The sequence below is a fragment of the Eutrigla gurnardus genome (genome assembly GCF_963514095.1).
Source record: "Eutrigla gurnardus genome assembly, chromosome: 9".
Classification (NCBI taxonomy): domain Eukaryota; kingdom Metazoa; phylum Chordata; class Actinopteri; order Perciformes; family Triglidae; genus Eutrigla; species Eutrigla gurnardus.
Genome location: NC_139923.1, coordinates 357,762 through 370,624, shown reverse-complemented (window position 1 = coordinate 370,624; position 12,863 = coordinate 357,762). Strand labels below are relative to the sequence as shown.

Sequence of the window (12,863 nt, the reverse complement as noted above, 5' to 3'; positions counted from 1 at the left end):
TGCTTATTGTTGGTTTTATTTATACGGGCCAAATTGTCATCTTATGGGTGTTTATTGATCGGGTGGTCGGGCGGAGATTAGCCGTAACTCTCACGTGTTGCCAGAGCAATGGCAAACATCCGGTCAAGCTCCGTCTCTTCTTCTGCATTTTTGTAGCAGAAACAGCACCACATATAGGTCTGGAATATGTACTACAGCGCGCTGAGTCGTTTTCAGTGGATTCGTCTGGACGCAGATTTTCTTGAAACGACGCCAAGGCAAAAAGGAGAAAAAAAGTTTGTTTTGCTTCGTATGGACGGCCCCTGACATTCACCCACACATTAACACACCGACGGTGGAGTCAACCAGCCAGCTCGTCAGGAGCAATTGGGGTGAGGTGTCTTGCTCAGGGACACCAGGCACTCAGCTAGGAGGAGCTGGGGATCGAACCGGCAATCTCTTGGTTGCCAGCCAACCTGCTCTACCTCCTGAGCTAAACCCCCCCATATGTTGGCGCTGCGATGGACTGGCGACCTGTCCAGGGTGTACCCTGCCTTCGCCCAATGACAGCTGGGATCGGCTTCAGCTCCCCCGCGACCCTGAATACAGGATAAGCGGTAGACGATGGATGGATAGTACTGTTGACAGATATTCAACAGAATATCAACAGAGTTAATATCAGCTCCACTTCACGAGACAACCTCCCCAAACATTTTTTCATCCCAGTCGTTTTTCTTTCTTCTCACTGCAAAGTAGACCTATGGCTGCAGCATTGGGCGATCACGTCGTGTCAAGGATTGATTGTTCTCTATTGTAGTGTGTGCGTATTTGCGATTAGAGACAAGAACCTTAGTGGAGATTCTCCTTATGTGTGTAAATAAAACCAGACTTGAAAATCTGTTCGGATTTTAAAATCCTGTATTGTGAGTCCAGCTTTAGCTAACATATAACTTAGAACATAACTTGGTCATTATTTTGTAGTAGGGGTGGGAAAAAAATTGATTCTTAGATGCATCGCGATGCGGACATGGACGATTCTGAATCAATTCACAAATGTTTAAAATTGATTATTTTTATTCCATATTGTTTACGGAACATAAAAATGCGGAACTCGGAAATGCAGCGCCCGGACAGTCTGTGGCGTTACACATAACAGAGACACGGCTGAGAGAGAAATCCGACCGGCAGCCGCTGCATTTACACCGATTATGTTTCATAATTCATGGCCAAAATAAACACTATTACTGCTTTGTACATGTTGTGGAAGTCCAGATACCCCAGAGGCCTGTACTAGGAAGCAGGATTCAGGCTTGGCTAGGTAACTTCAGGGTTAACCCTGGGTTTTCCTGGGTTATGCATAAAGTGATCAGGGGTCCGAAAATCCCTCCGGTGGGTCTTAAAAATAAGAACGGTCCCTAAATGGACAAACTCCCAAATTTTTATCACCAACTACGTTTACATGCATCTACAATATTCATATATATCATGTTAACATCATATTCTGTCTGGATATTCCCGACCAATCTCAGGACAGCAGAGTCACTTGCCATCTTCCGAAAAAGACTCAAGACTCACCTGTTCAGACTTCACCTCGACTCTGCATAGCATGACCAACTAACAACCCCCCCCCCCCAAGAAAAAACAAAAGCAAAACAAAAGACACTTCTATGTTCTTACCTATAGCAGCTACTACTTTACTCAGACGAGGACCTCACACTTGTTTCTATTTTTTCGCTCTTACTTTATCGGCAATGTTATGTTGTGGTTTCTTTCTTTTGATGTACTTATTGTAAGTCGCTTTGGAGAAAAGCGTCTGCTAAATGCCCGAAATGTAAATATTCTGAATGATTGTGAATGGGTCATTTTCAGATGAAGACGTGTGATATGTTGATATTATTAAGGTATTCATTGGACATTGGATTCATTGTATTCACAATGTCACTATATCCGTCTCAGTTGGTGTTTAGTGTATTAGAGTCTTACAGGTTTTACACTGTCATACCTTACACCATACAGAGGTAGGCCTATAGATCGAGAAATCTCCAAAATTCATCATCAGAAATCTACAGCAGGGGGTGGCTGAAAGTCTAATTGCCCTATAGGCCAGCGGGTGTCACATGTATGTTGACCAAAACACATCACTAATAGAGGATTGGGCTCTGTCTTCCTAAGATAGAAATAGAATAGGAGTAGAATGGACATTGAACTGTCTTCAGTGGTCATGTGACTAGAAAAAAATAAAATGGTGGTTGTTGCTATGGTGACAACACACGTTAGTGGGGCTGTAAAGTGAAGTCACTCACAGCCCACCAGGAAGAGAGAAAACACAGCTCTGGAGATGGATGTTTGGCAGTTAGCTAGGTAGATCGCTCGTTAGCGAGGTATCTTGTCCTACTCCAGAGTGGCGGGGAGTAAGGCGAAGGGACTGTTATGTCCTGTCCACACGAAGCAAAACAAACTTTTTTCTCCGTTTTGCCTTGGCGTCGTTTCAAGAAAATCCACGTCCAGACGAATCCACTGAAAAGGACTCAGCGCGCTGTAGTACATATTCCAGGCCCTTATCTGTTTCTGCTACAAAAACGCAGAAGAAGAGATGGAGCTTGACCGGATGTTTGCCATTGCTATGGCAACACGTGAGAGTTACGGCTAATCTCCGCCCGACCACCCGATCAATAAACACCCATAAGATGACAATTTGGCCCGTATAAATAAAACCAACAATAAGCATAGACAGCCGTCACCCTAAGGACCTTGACGAGGCTTTCTCACACGTTGGGATGGATTAATTAGACAAATAAATTCCTACATTCATGGGAAGTTAGCTAGCGGTTGTTTGTTAGCATCGTAATAAAGTAGCATATCTGCGACTTTTTTCCCGGAATATTGCCCCCCTCTCTCGGCTCGGTTTTTTTTCATACAGTGGCCCTGATACGCCGTCGTACAGACGAACAGAATATCTGCTACGAGCACGGAGGCCGCCGTTGTTGTTGTTGTTACAAGACTTCGCGGGGGAAGAAGTCAGGCTCGAGGGTTGAGGGGCGGGCCGATGACGTCAGCGTATCCGTTTTCGCCGTCTACACGAAAACGAACACGAAACGGAGGGGTGCCGTTTTTTTCTTTTTCACCCTGAGAGCTGGTTTAAAAAAAATGCGTTTTCAGGCCGCGAAAATGCCGGATCCATATGGACGGCAGGGCGAAACGCACAAGACTTCTGCATTTAGCACTAAAAACCTTTTTCGTGTGGACAGGCTCTAGACTCAGCTCACTGGCCTGCTGCTCAACTCATATTCTGTAAAAGATGATGTAGCATTAAGAATGACCAAATTAGCAAACCTGCCAGCTATCTGCTTGTTAGCTAGCTAGCTTGCTAATACCACTGCTTCAATGTATCACTTGTCACAGAAAATGACGCAAACAAAGTTTTTACCTGACAATATGAATGTTGTTTACTACGGTGTGATTGTGTGGCTTCAGCATTAAGTTGTTCCAAGTAATGGATTTAGTCTGGCTAAAACCTTGTAAAACCTTTCTTCAGTGAGTCTCCCACTCGCTGTAGCTTCATTTAAAAGTGTCCAAAAGCTTCCCACTAGAATGGTCACAATTCATAAAAATTACACATAAAAAAGGTCGTCACTTTGAACATCCTGCTATGTTGATTTGAATGGGCATGTCCGTTCTACTCCTATTTATTTCTATTATTGCTACATTCACTAGGGTTCTGCTCCATCATGACTTACGGCAGTGGGAGGTCTTGTTGATGAGTTGTCACTACAGGAACACCTTTGACTAAGAGTGTCTCTGAAGATGTCCAGCAGAGGCCAGTGCTGCCGCCTGGTCAGACTGCGAGGCAGCGACTGCACATTGAAGCAGCAGCAGGTGAAAGAAATGGCAATAGTTGTTGGCTAAAGTCTTCTAAATGACAAGATTGTGAACTCATGTTCTCAACAAGTATTGGACCAGTTCCAGGCATATGTCAAATCTGATAAACGCCATGATGAGAAACTACAAAGACGCTGTCAAAAAATGCCAGAAGAAAACTGTATGCATTCCAGTCTATGTGTGCTGGTCAATCCTCAATTCCACAGTCTGAACCTCTAATCAAACATAAGAGTAGCGAATATCACACACAATACCAGCAATCAACAACTTCAAGTTATATTATCGGTAGTATCGGTCTTTTGAAAAGCATCAGTGAAATATTACTCTGGGGAAAACAAGGGTAAACTAGAAGAGAGAATAACTCACATAGAATGCTTGTTCGCGTAGAGATGGCGTGTCAGGTGGACTCTGGTTGAAGATTGTTGAGAGTCTCTTACTGACGGTTGGAGCTTTGTTGACTGTGCTTGCTACTGACCCCTGGTCATCTTTATCAAATGGACTGAGAGAGGAGGAAAAGGAGGAAGGGGAAGACAGAGACAAAAGACAATGTAAAGAAACATTCAATATGATATTTAAACTGACTATTAAGACCTTTCATTTTGTGTTGATTTTGGTGGTCCCTGTGGACCAAAGTAGTAGTGTTTCCAAGCACAAGAGTCCTTTTAGAAAACTAATTTTACTGCAGCAGGGAGCTCTGTCTGTAGGTCAAAGACGGCAGAGAAGCCAGATCTAGCTCTGTCAGTGGTGGGCTGGTTGCTGCTGTCTGAGCTGTAGGATTTTCTGATAAACCTACATGAGTTCACATTGAATCTGACCCAGTGGCACCGAAGACAAGCATTAAGAGTAACTACATAGAAATAGCCAATCTTCTCACTGATGGTCTTGTTTACTGCTGTAGGTCATATGGAGGCACCAGTATTAGATTGAGACTGTTTCATAACCAGTTAAAAGATTCTCAGAGTAACTTTAAGTGACGTTCTGGTGATAAATACCACTTTAAATCAAACAGTACAGAGCCCAAAAAGCTTCTGAGTATAATTTTGAGTTAATTTTCTGAATGGTTGGTAATACTTACTTCCAGGTGATTTCGAGGCTGAGCTTAATAGTCCCAAGGTCATTAATATCCACAGCAACCGTCTGGGGCAGTGCAGCAAACAGGTCCTTAGTCTCGCAGGAAACACTTCCTACAACCACGTGATTGGCTAAGCTCTTCAGCTCCGTCACCTAGGAGACCAAAGAAATATTGTTTGATCAGGCTCAATTTGTGTCAGTCATTCAGGTTGAGACCTATATGGAACATGGTCAAGTTAGCCAGCTAGCTAGCAAGCCAAACTAAAGGCTGTGTTGTGACGTACATTGTGCGAGACGAGAGATGTAGTTCACTGAGCAGTTTCCCACTGAACTAAATAATACAACAACAAACCAATGACATTCTGTCACCCCTTTCCGTCTCAGTAGCTTTTACAATAACGACGATGCGGGAAAAAGGAGTGATACTCCTGCAACGAAAAGGCAGTGTAGAAGGGGCTGATGACTATTTCTTTGCCAGGAGTAGTGTTCTCATCCAGAACTCTTTCACTGATGAATCAGAACTAAGTACACATTAGAATAAAACCAAATGAAAAAAAGCTTGACATTGGGAGGGACTGACCTTCACAGACAGGAACTCGCTGACAAGTGGCACAAACACCATCTCTTCACTGTCCCACACCTGTTTGGCATTTATCTCGATTCTGCCTCGGAGTTTCCATCGCTGCCGACCGTACTTCATTAAGATCTGAACACAAACACATACACAACACCATCACAGCTCTGTGTTCAATGGTCAGCTAAGTCATTTTTCTTTTTGTTTTGTTTTTCTGTTGTCTTTGCAATTCTTCATAGAGCATTCACTGAATGGACATAAGTGGTATGACAAGAGAGAAAGATACACTCACAAACTGATAGAAATGTAAAAATCCACTAATTAGAACACAAAATCACACACACACACAGTTTACCTGACCACAATGACTAATGTTAAACACAGACACATATTAGCCTTCATTTTCTGTTGATTTTGGTGACCCCTCTCATTTAAGGGTGGGCAAAATAGTTCAGTTTAGGGACGGAGCTCTTTTGAATCCATTCAACCAGTATTTTTAAGGCGGCCGACTATTGATTAAAGTAATCGACTAAAATCGGCATCTCTACTGTTACTAACTGGACTACTCCCGGGAGTCTGGCTATGCTTTCCGGTCTAGCAGAGTCCGCTGAGGTCCTGACCGATGCACATTGCTAACTGGCCTGATGTTGGAAACACCATAGCTCCACCTGCTGCTGTGTGAGTGCTCAACTACTCCTGCTTTTTACAGGGACATGGTTGGGATGGATCCATCTCGGCGTGGTTGTGGCTGTGCCTGCTGCCATGGACTACTACTGTCGCTGTAACGCTTGCCCCTGGTGATGTTGGGACTTTGAAATTGTATTAACTCTGAAAATCATGAGCATATTCTAGTCCTGCTCAATGTGTTAAGTGTCCTGAGATGACTTCTGTTGTGATATGACACTATAAATAAAATTGAATTGAATTGATTCGTTCCTTTTCCGTTCGGTTTGTTAATTTCATTCCTTTTAGTCTGTATCAGCATTCTATGCTTAATGTACTATGGTCATAAGTTACAAATATCGAAATACTCACACACAGTTACAACTCTTGTATTAAATATATTAACCGTATTAATTTGCATTAACATAAAGTAATATGTTTATTAACAACTTTACTGCATTGCTAGTGCATTCATCAAGGTAGAATATTCCCAGTCAGCTTCGTTTTAGGCTGAGGAGAATCACAATAGTCTCCGTTTACCTCTAGAGGGCTATCGAACACAACAGTGGTTTCAGTCACTGGGTCCCTACTCTCGTTCAGTAAGACTACTGGTTGGGTCTGTCATTCATTACCTTTCCTTCTTTGGTTCTGGCATGTCTCACTCCTAAATTTCACACTTCTGAATCAGATTGAGGATTTGTGAGGAAACTAATGTGTTTCTGGGCCGTATGCTGTCCACTCTAGTTAGAAAGCAGGCTATCGTCGGTCACACAGTTATCCTGCCTCCTCCATGAACTGATTCCTAGCTCAACCAATAAGAAAGCCTATTTTCACTTCCACAGTCAAATTATGGAGAAATCCTGCCATGAGGCACTTAACAAGTCTGCTGTATACATTTTCTTTTTTAAAAAGCCAAGCGAACGGTAGGAACAAAATGGAAGATTGACACGATTGAATCATTCTGATTCACTGAAAATATTTGTAAAAGTTTGTTCTCTACTCATTTTACTGCAATAGGGTCTGACCAGTCTGTCCTGCTCAGTCTTGGTTCTGGTTCTCCCGTGAATCCCTTCCCTCCAGCTGGCCCAACGATACGTTTGTCCCGCCCACTTTCATAATTTATAAGCCGGTTGAAGCTCAGCAGACTGTTCTCATCATATTGTGCCCGGCTGTAGCACAGCGTCCCACCAGTACCCCCAACATGCATCAAAGTGCAAAGGCACATTCATCACTGGCTGCAACTATAATAATTATTATTATTATGATTATTATTGCTGTTATTAATAATAATAATAATAATAATAATAATTACATTTCAAATAAATTGTATTTATAGTGTCAAATCAGGATAAATTTATCTCAGGACACTTTACACATAAAACAGGACTAGAACAAGCTCATGATTTTCAGAGTCAATGAATTTCAAAGTCTAAACATCACCATGCATAATAATTATTGTTATTATTATGCATACAGGAGTCACTTGTTGTCATTGATGTAACAATGTTTATCACATAAAAATGAATAAAATACTAAGTACAAAATAAAATCAATAGACACAGGCAGATACAAGAATACATGTATAATTTATATCTTCCAAATTAGCTTTATTTGTTGTATTCTTGTTATTTGTATTATAATTTGTGTTCACTCATACACATACACACTCTTTAGTATTTTATGTGTTCACACTAGTTTGCTAATACGTATCTGAAAAGTGTCAATGAATACATTTTAATTTAAGAGACAGAAAGTAACAAACCTCATACTGGTCACCACCACACAATCTAGCAAATCCAGCCAGACCTGAAAGACACACAACAGATGCAGATCAGCTTCATAAGACTCAGTGGGACTGAATGTAATTCTCTTGGGGAGGATTAGCTGGAGTACAGCAACACCATGTGGACAAACTACACCCAGAACTGGAATTCACCATTAGACTAGAACTGGTGATAATAATGGCAGTTTGTTTATTTATGAATATGATTACAACCACAATCATTCTTTTGGTGTGGTTGTCTGTGATGTTTGTTGTTGCATGACCAAAACAAGGAATAAACTAATTGAAAGAAGAGAATGTGGAAGAGTGAATACAGATGTGACAACGGCGATTCATTCTTACCTTTCATCTTAATGTGGAACTCCCCCAGCTGGTTCTCCAACTCGCTCTCCAACACACACATGTTCTACAGAGAGGAACACTTTCATTTATTCATTTATACCAAACAGGAATGAACTAGTTTCTAAATAAGCCCTTTTAGATTTTAAATGTTACACACTACTACTACTACTACTACTACTACTACTACTACTCTTTAATATATTCCACAGCTAGTTTCTCATGCAATAGTGCTGTAGATCCTTTTACAGCCAATTTCATCAAAAAATATTGTTGCTCATGTTTTCAATGTTCTTGTGGTTTTGTCCAGCTATCCAGACCAGTTAGAAGCTTCAAACGTTGAGTTAAAACTGTTAGTACCATCTTAATGTCTGGTTACCTGTCCGTACGTCAGACTTGATATTTCAACAGACTCAAGTTCTCCAGAATTTGGACCTGTTTCAGAGTAGGAACTATATTTGCTTTGTTTGTTGACTGGATTGGACTCTCACCCTCCGCTGACCCGGTTTATGACACCTGGGGTGCAGTCGAATAGTCAAAAAATAAGGTCCTAACTCCTATTCCTAACTCCTATTCCTTGACCTCTCGGGAAAACGTCACGGGGTTAAGGAAAGGCGATAGGAGAACTCAAAAGGATTTAGGAATAGACCGCGGTGCTCAGAGAATCCGACCGGACTTTTACTAAGCTACGTCATTATAACGCGGCCGCTGATGATTGACAGCTGATGATCGGCACCGGCGATTGACGTGCGTCTGCGCTGGAGAAACTACAATAATGGACTACAAAAAGCGCATCGTCCACTTCTCCACATGTTTGTTTTATAAACAGCTGGTTCACTGACCGGCTTCAGGTCCAGCAGCTCCTGTTTGACCGGTTGCTTTATTTACGTTTCATTTGTGGTTTTAGTTTCGTTTTTGTCAAGTTTGTAACATGATTGAAATAAATAAAATAAAATAAAAAACATTCGATTATTATCACTGTCCACACATATTTATCAACACTATTCCAATTGCTATATGTCTGCATGAAAGTTAATGTTAAATATGCAAATGCACATATCGTTTGTTTTCATCAATGGCCGAGGTGTGTGGCACTTTAAATATTGCTCTCGCAAAGAATTGTGGGTCGGCGTAATCTCCTTTCCTATCGCATAGGAAGGTCCGTTGCATCCTATGCTAAAGGAGCTCTGAAAGGAAGCATTGGAGCTCCTTTCCTTTGCATTTAGAGAATTCGAACAGCTCTTATCATGGCGGCCACTTGTTTACTTCCGGGTCACTTCTTCAGTTAGGAACCTTCCTAAGCAAAAAAGACTATTCGACTGCACCCCTGAACTTATTAAATGACTCAGTGGATTCCATCATGTTGGGTGCAAGCCCCCTTCCCAACTTGAATGAATCAGGAAGAAATCATGATATTTTTTTCTTACTATTTTTTTATTTACTTGGTTTAAATTTTAGTTTAGTCAATAAATACCCATTTAACATTAAGTCGTAGTCTGTGTATATTTCTTCTGCGCAGAATACAAAGATCCCTATTTCAAGGGTGATCTGAAGAGTGAGATTTATTTATAGAAATGATATTGAGGAGTTCCTAACTGATGAAGTCGTCAGAATCTTTAAATTGAATTCTGTAAATTCCAGTTGACCCACAGGTAAATATTAATACAAATATTAATATCGTCCTTAAGTTCCTTCAAGAGCAGCAGGTCTAAAAACAAACAAACTTGGAAACAATATTTTTATGTAAATGTCACTGAAATATATCAAATCAAAAGAGTATTTATTCAAAAACGTACATATAACGTAAATATGCTTAGTATAAACTCAATGTAAAAAAATCTGTAAAATTGACAAGATCCCAAACTCAGACTATTCACATAGGAAACGTCCCTGACATGAACCCTGAACTCTGACAGCATACAACTGTGCTTGTATGAGATTTTTATTTATTCATTACAAATGTATAATACTTGAATACAAACATTATGTTTATGTAGAAGTTCCCTTTCCCTTCCCTAACTTTACGTGTAAAACTTGAATAAACATAAGGAATGTACAAGTTTGCATCAATTTAATTAAATAAAATCTGACAAAATTATTTAATTGACAAAATTAAACGTCAACGTTTCCGCTATAATCATTTATTTTGAGTGGGTTTCTCCACTAAATACATGTATATAATTCCTAAATGTGTTTCCACTAATAGAAAATATTTTTTTAGGTTGCATTTGGTTGTTAATACATACTCCATCATACTTCTATTGACGAACTGCGTGAACACACTAACTAACACATTAAAGGGTCTCTTCTCCCACAATACATTTATCATTTTCCTCCATTCATCTTAATCCACTTTGTTACCTCTGTGTACTCCTTGTATCCTTTATTGGCTTCTACCAAACTCTCCCTGGCCTCCTTACTACCTGGAGAGGCAGTGTAAGCCTTCACCATCTTGTCGGCTCCATCTCTGAGTCTCCTCTGCAGGCAGTAGGCTTCATACAGCTCCTCAATCTAGGAAAAGAGGGCGAGAGGGTACATGTTTGATCCTGCTATTCAAAGAAAGCAAAATTATTCAATGTTATTTTTTTACAAAAAGATATTCATTAATTTATATTGTTTTAGCTAATGACACTATGGCATTCAAAATAAAAACATCCTAGTACAACTTGCCTCTCATGTGTAATCCTGGATGTCCCAAAATGTCCTTAAAATATTTTTTAACATTTTTCAGAGCCTTCATCTCTGATTGGCTCTGACCCCATTATTCTTCTTCGCTGAATGTTGGTGGGTTAATACATTTGGCAGTGTTTAAAACTTAATATACTACGTGTGAAACCGTAGGCTATTCTACTCCACCTTGAGCGACAAAAATTAATTGAATTTTCCGTAAAGAAAGGTTCTGGGCCCATCACACCTGTCCAAGCACAGACACCACATCATCGGCAGAGCAACCGCTTCACCACCTGTCTCTCCTCTGGCCATAAGATGCCCTAAGCAAAAAAGAGTATTCAGATGCGTTGCATTCAAATAATATTTTTTGCTTTGGAACGTTTCTTATGGAAGAAATGATCCGGAAGTAGTAGCCATGATAAAAGCTGTCCGAATTCTCTAAACGCATAGGAACAGAGCTCCAAGGGCTGCGGTCGAATAGTCAAAAAATTAGGTCCTAAGTCCTAACGCCTTTTCCTTGACCTGGAGCCAATCCCAGCTGTCATTGGGCAAAGGCAGGGTACACAGGGCTAACATATAGGGCCCTAGTTTCGTACACCAGGCGCAGGCGCAGGTGAGCCAGGGTGTGTCTGCCTGGACTTTGCAAGTCCAGGCACGCCTCCCGTCACTCCTCCCGTCACTCCTACCCCCGCAAGTGGGAAAGAGGGAGGCGTGGGTGGGAGACGAGGAGGAGACAAGGCGTGGAGTGGGATAAACACAGCCGATTCAGATCTTCACCAATCAAATGAGCTCCTCTCCTCACCTTTAATGCGCCAAGGTGAGGTTCAGTGCAAGTTTCATCACTTGACAACCCAATGACAGAAGCAGCGCCGCCGCTCCCACCTCCCACCTCACGCGCTGTGCGTAGGGCACCAAGTGCTGAGGGGGCACCAAAAATATTATGAAAAATCATCATAATCATAATAATTATAATGCCGATATTATATCACTATAGTAATTTTAGGCATGGCTATCACAAAACAGGGTCAGGGCGCACAGCAGTAGACATAATGGTGGCGAGAACCCGGTGCCTGCACGAGCCGCCGGGCCATTCATCATCATCATCATCATCATCACCGTCTTCATCATCTGCGCTCCACAGCTGCACTGGATTCCCCGTCCAACACCAGAACGGCGGGACACCGGGACCTCGCACACCGCTCAGACCAGCTGCAGCCCCAACTCCAGCTCGCGGCAAAGTTGCGCGTTTCTCCACGGACACGGACAACAGGCTGCCGAGGCGCGAGACCAGGCACAAGCTGCTGTATTTTTTTTAACTATTTTTTCAGGCATAGACGCATTTTATTAGCAGTGGATAGATATGAAAAACAGGAGAGAGACAGGGAGGTGTGACATGCAGCAAAAGACCTTCGGAAAGGATTTGAACCGGGGTCGGCGGCGCATAACCACTCCGCCACCTGCGCGCCCCTAAATCACTGTTTTTCGGGGGGGGGGGGGCTAGCGGCGGTGCTGGACAGAAGACAGCAGCAGCAGCAGCACCAGACGGCCAAACTTTCCCCAGGATGATGTTTTGGTCCGAGAGGTCCAAGTTTCAGCTGTGTTAATTCAGTCAGGCTGAGTTTCCGTTACGCGTGCCATCCGCCTTTGATCTGACGTCAGATGTGACGGGACAATCTATATAGATATAAATTCACGTGTTGATTCAATTAGTTGCATTAAATAGTGTTTGTTGCATTTAAATGTGCCTGGAACTGTGGAAACCTGCCTGTGAGGTCTTGGTGACGTTTGCGCACTGCGCACTGGTGTGCCAAACTACCACTCCGCCAGCTGTAATTCGCCTTGCGCCAAGAGTAGACCAGGTTGGAGCTGGCGTGCTTTCGGCGCAGTCTCGGCGAGGCTTTTTGC

At 42.0% G+C, this 12,863-nt stretch overlaps 1 protein-coding gene across 3 annotated transcripts in view; it reads right to left on the bottom strand.

Moving 5' to 3' along the window:
- The window catches only part of LOC311019023 (rho family-interacting cell polarization regulator 1-like), a 102,716-nt gene that overhangs the window by 22,911 nt on the left and 66,942 nt on the right, over nucleotides 1-12,863 (bottom strand). For 2 of the 3 annotated variants that reach the window (XM_084018184.1, XM_084018183.1), the window contains exons 7-13: nucleotides 10,650-10,799; nucleotides 8,292-8,355; nucleotides 7,929-7,972; nucleotides 5,510-5,635; nucleotides 4,934-5,082; nucleotides 4,225-4,357; nucleotides 3,717-3,833 (exon numbers count right to left, since the gene is read on the bottom strand). In XM_084018184.1, the coding sequence (XP_083874310.1) occupies nucleotides 3,717-3,833; nucleotides 4,225-4,357; nucleotides 4,934-5,082; nucleotides 5,510-5,635; nucleotides 7,929-7,972; nucleotides 8,292-8,355; nucleotides 10,650-10,799 (783 nt within the window). The remainder of the gene's footprint in view (nucleotides 1-3,716; nucleotides 3,834-4,224; nucleotides 4,358-4,933; nucleotides 5,083-5,509; nucleotides 5,636-7,928; nucleotides 7,973-8,291; nucleotides 8,356-10,649; nucleotides 10,800-12,863) is intronic. The other variant, XM_084018185.1, reaches the window with a different exon arrangement.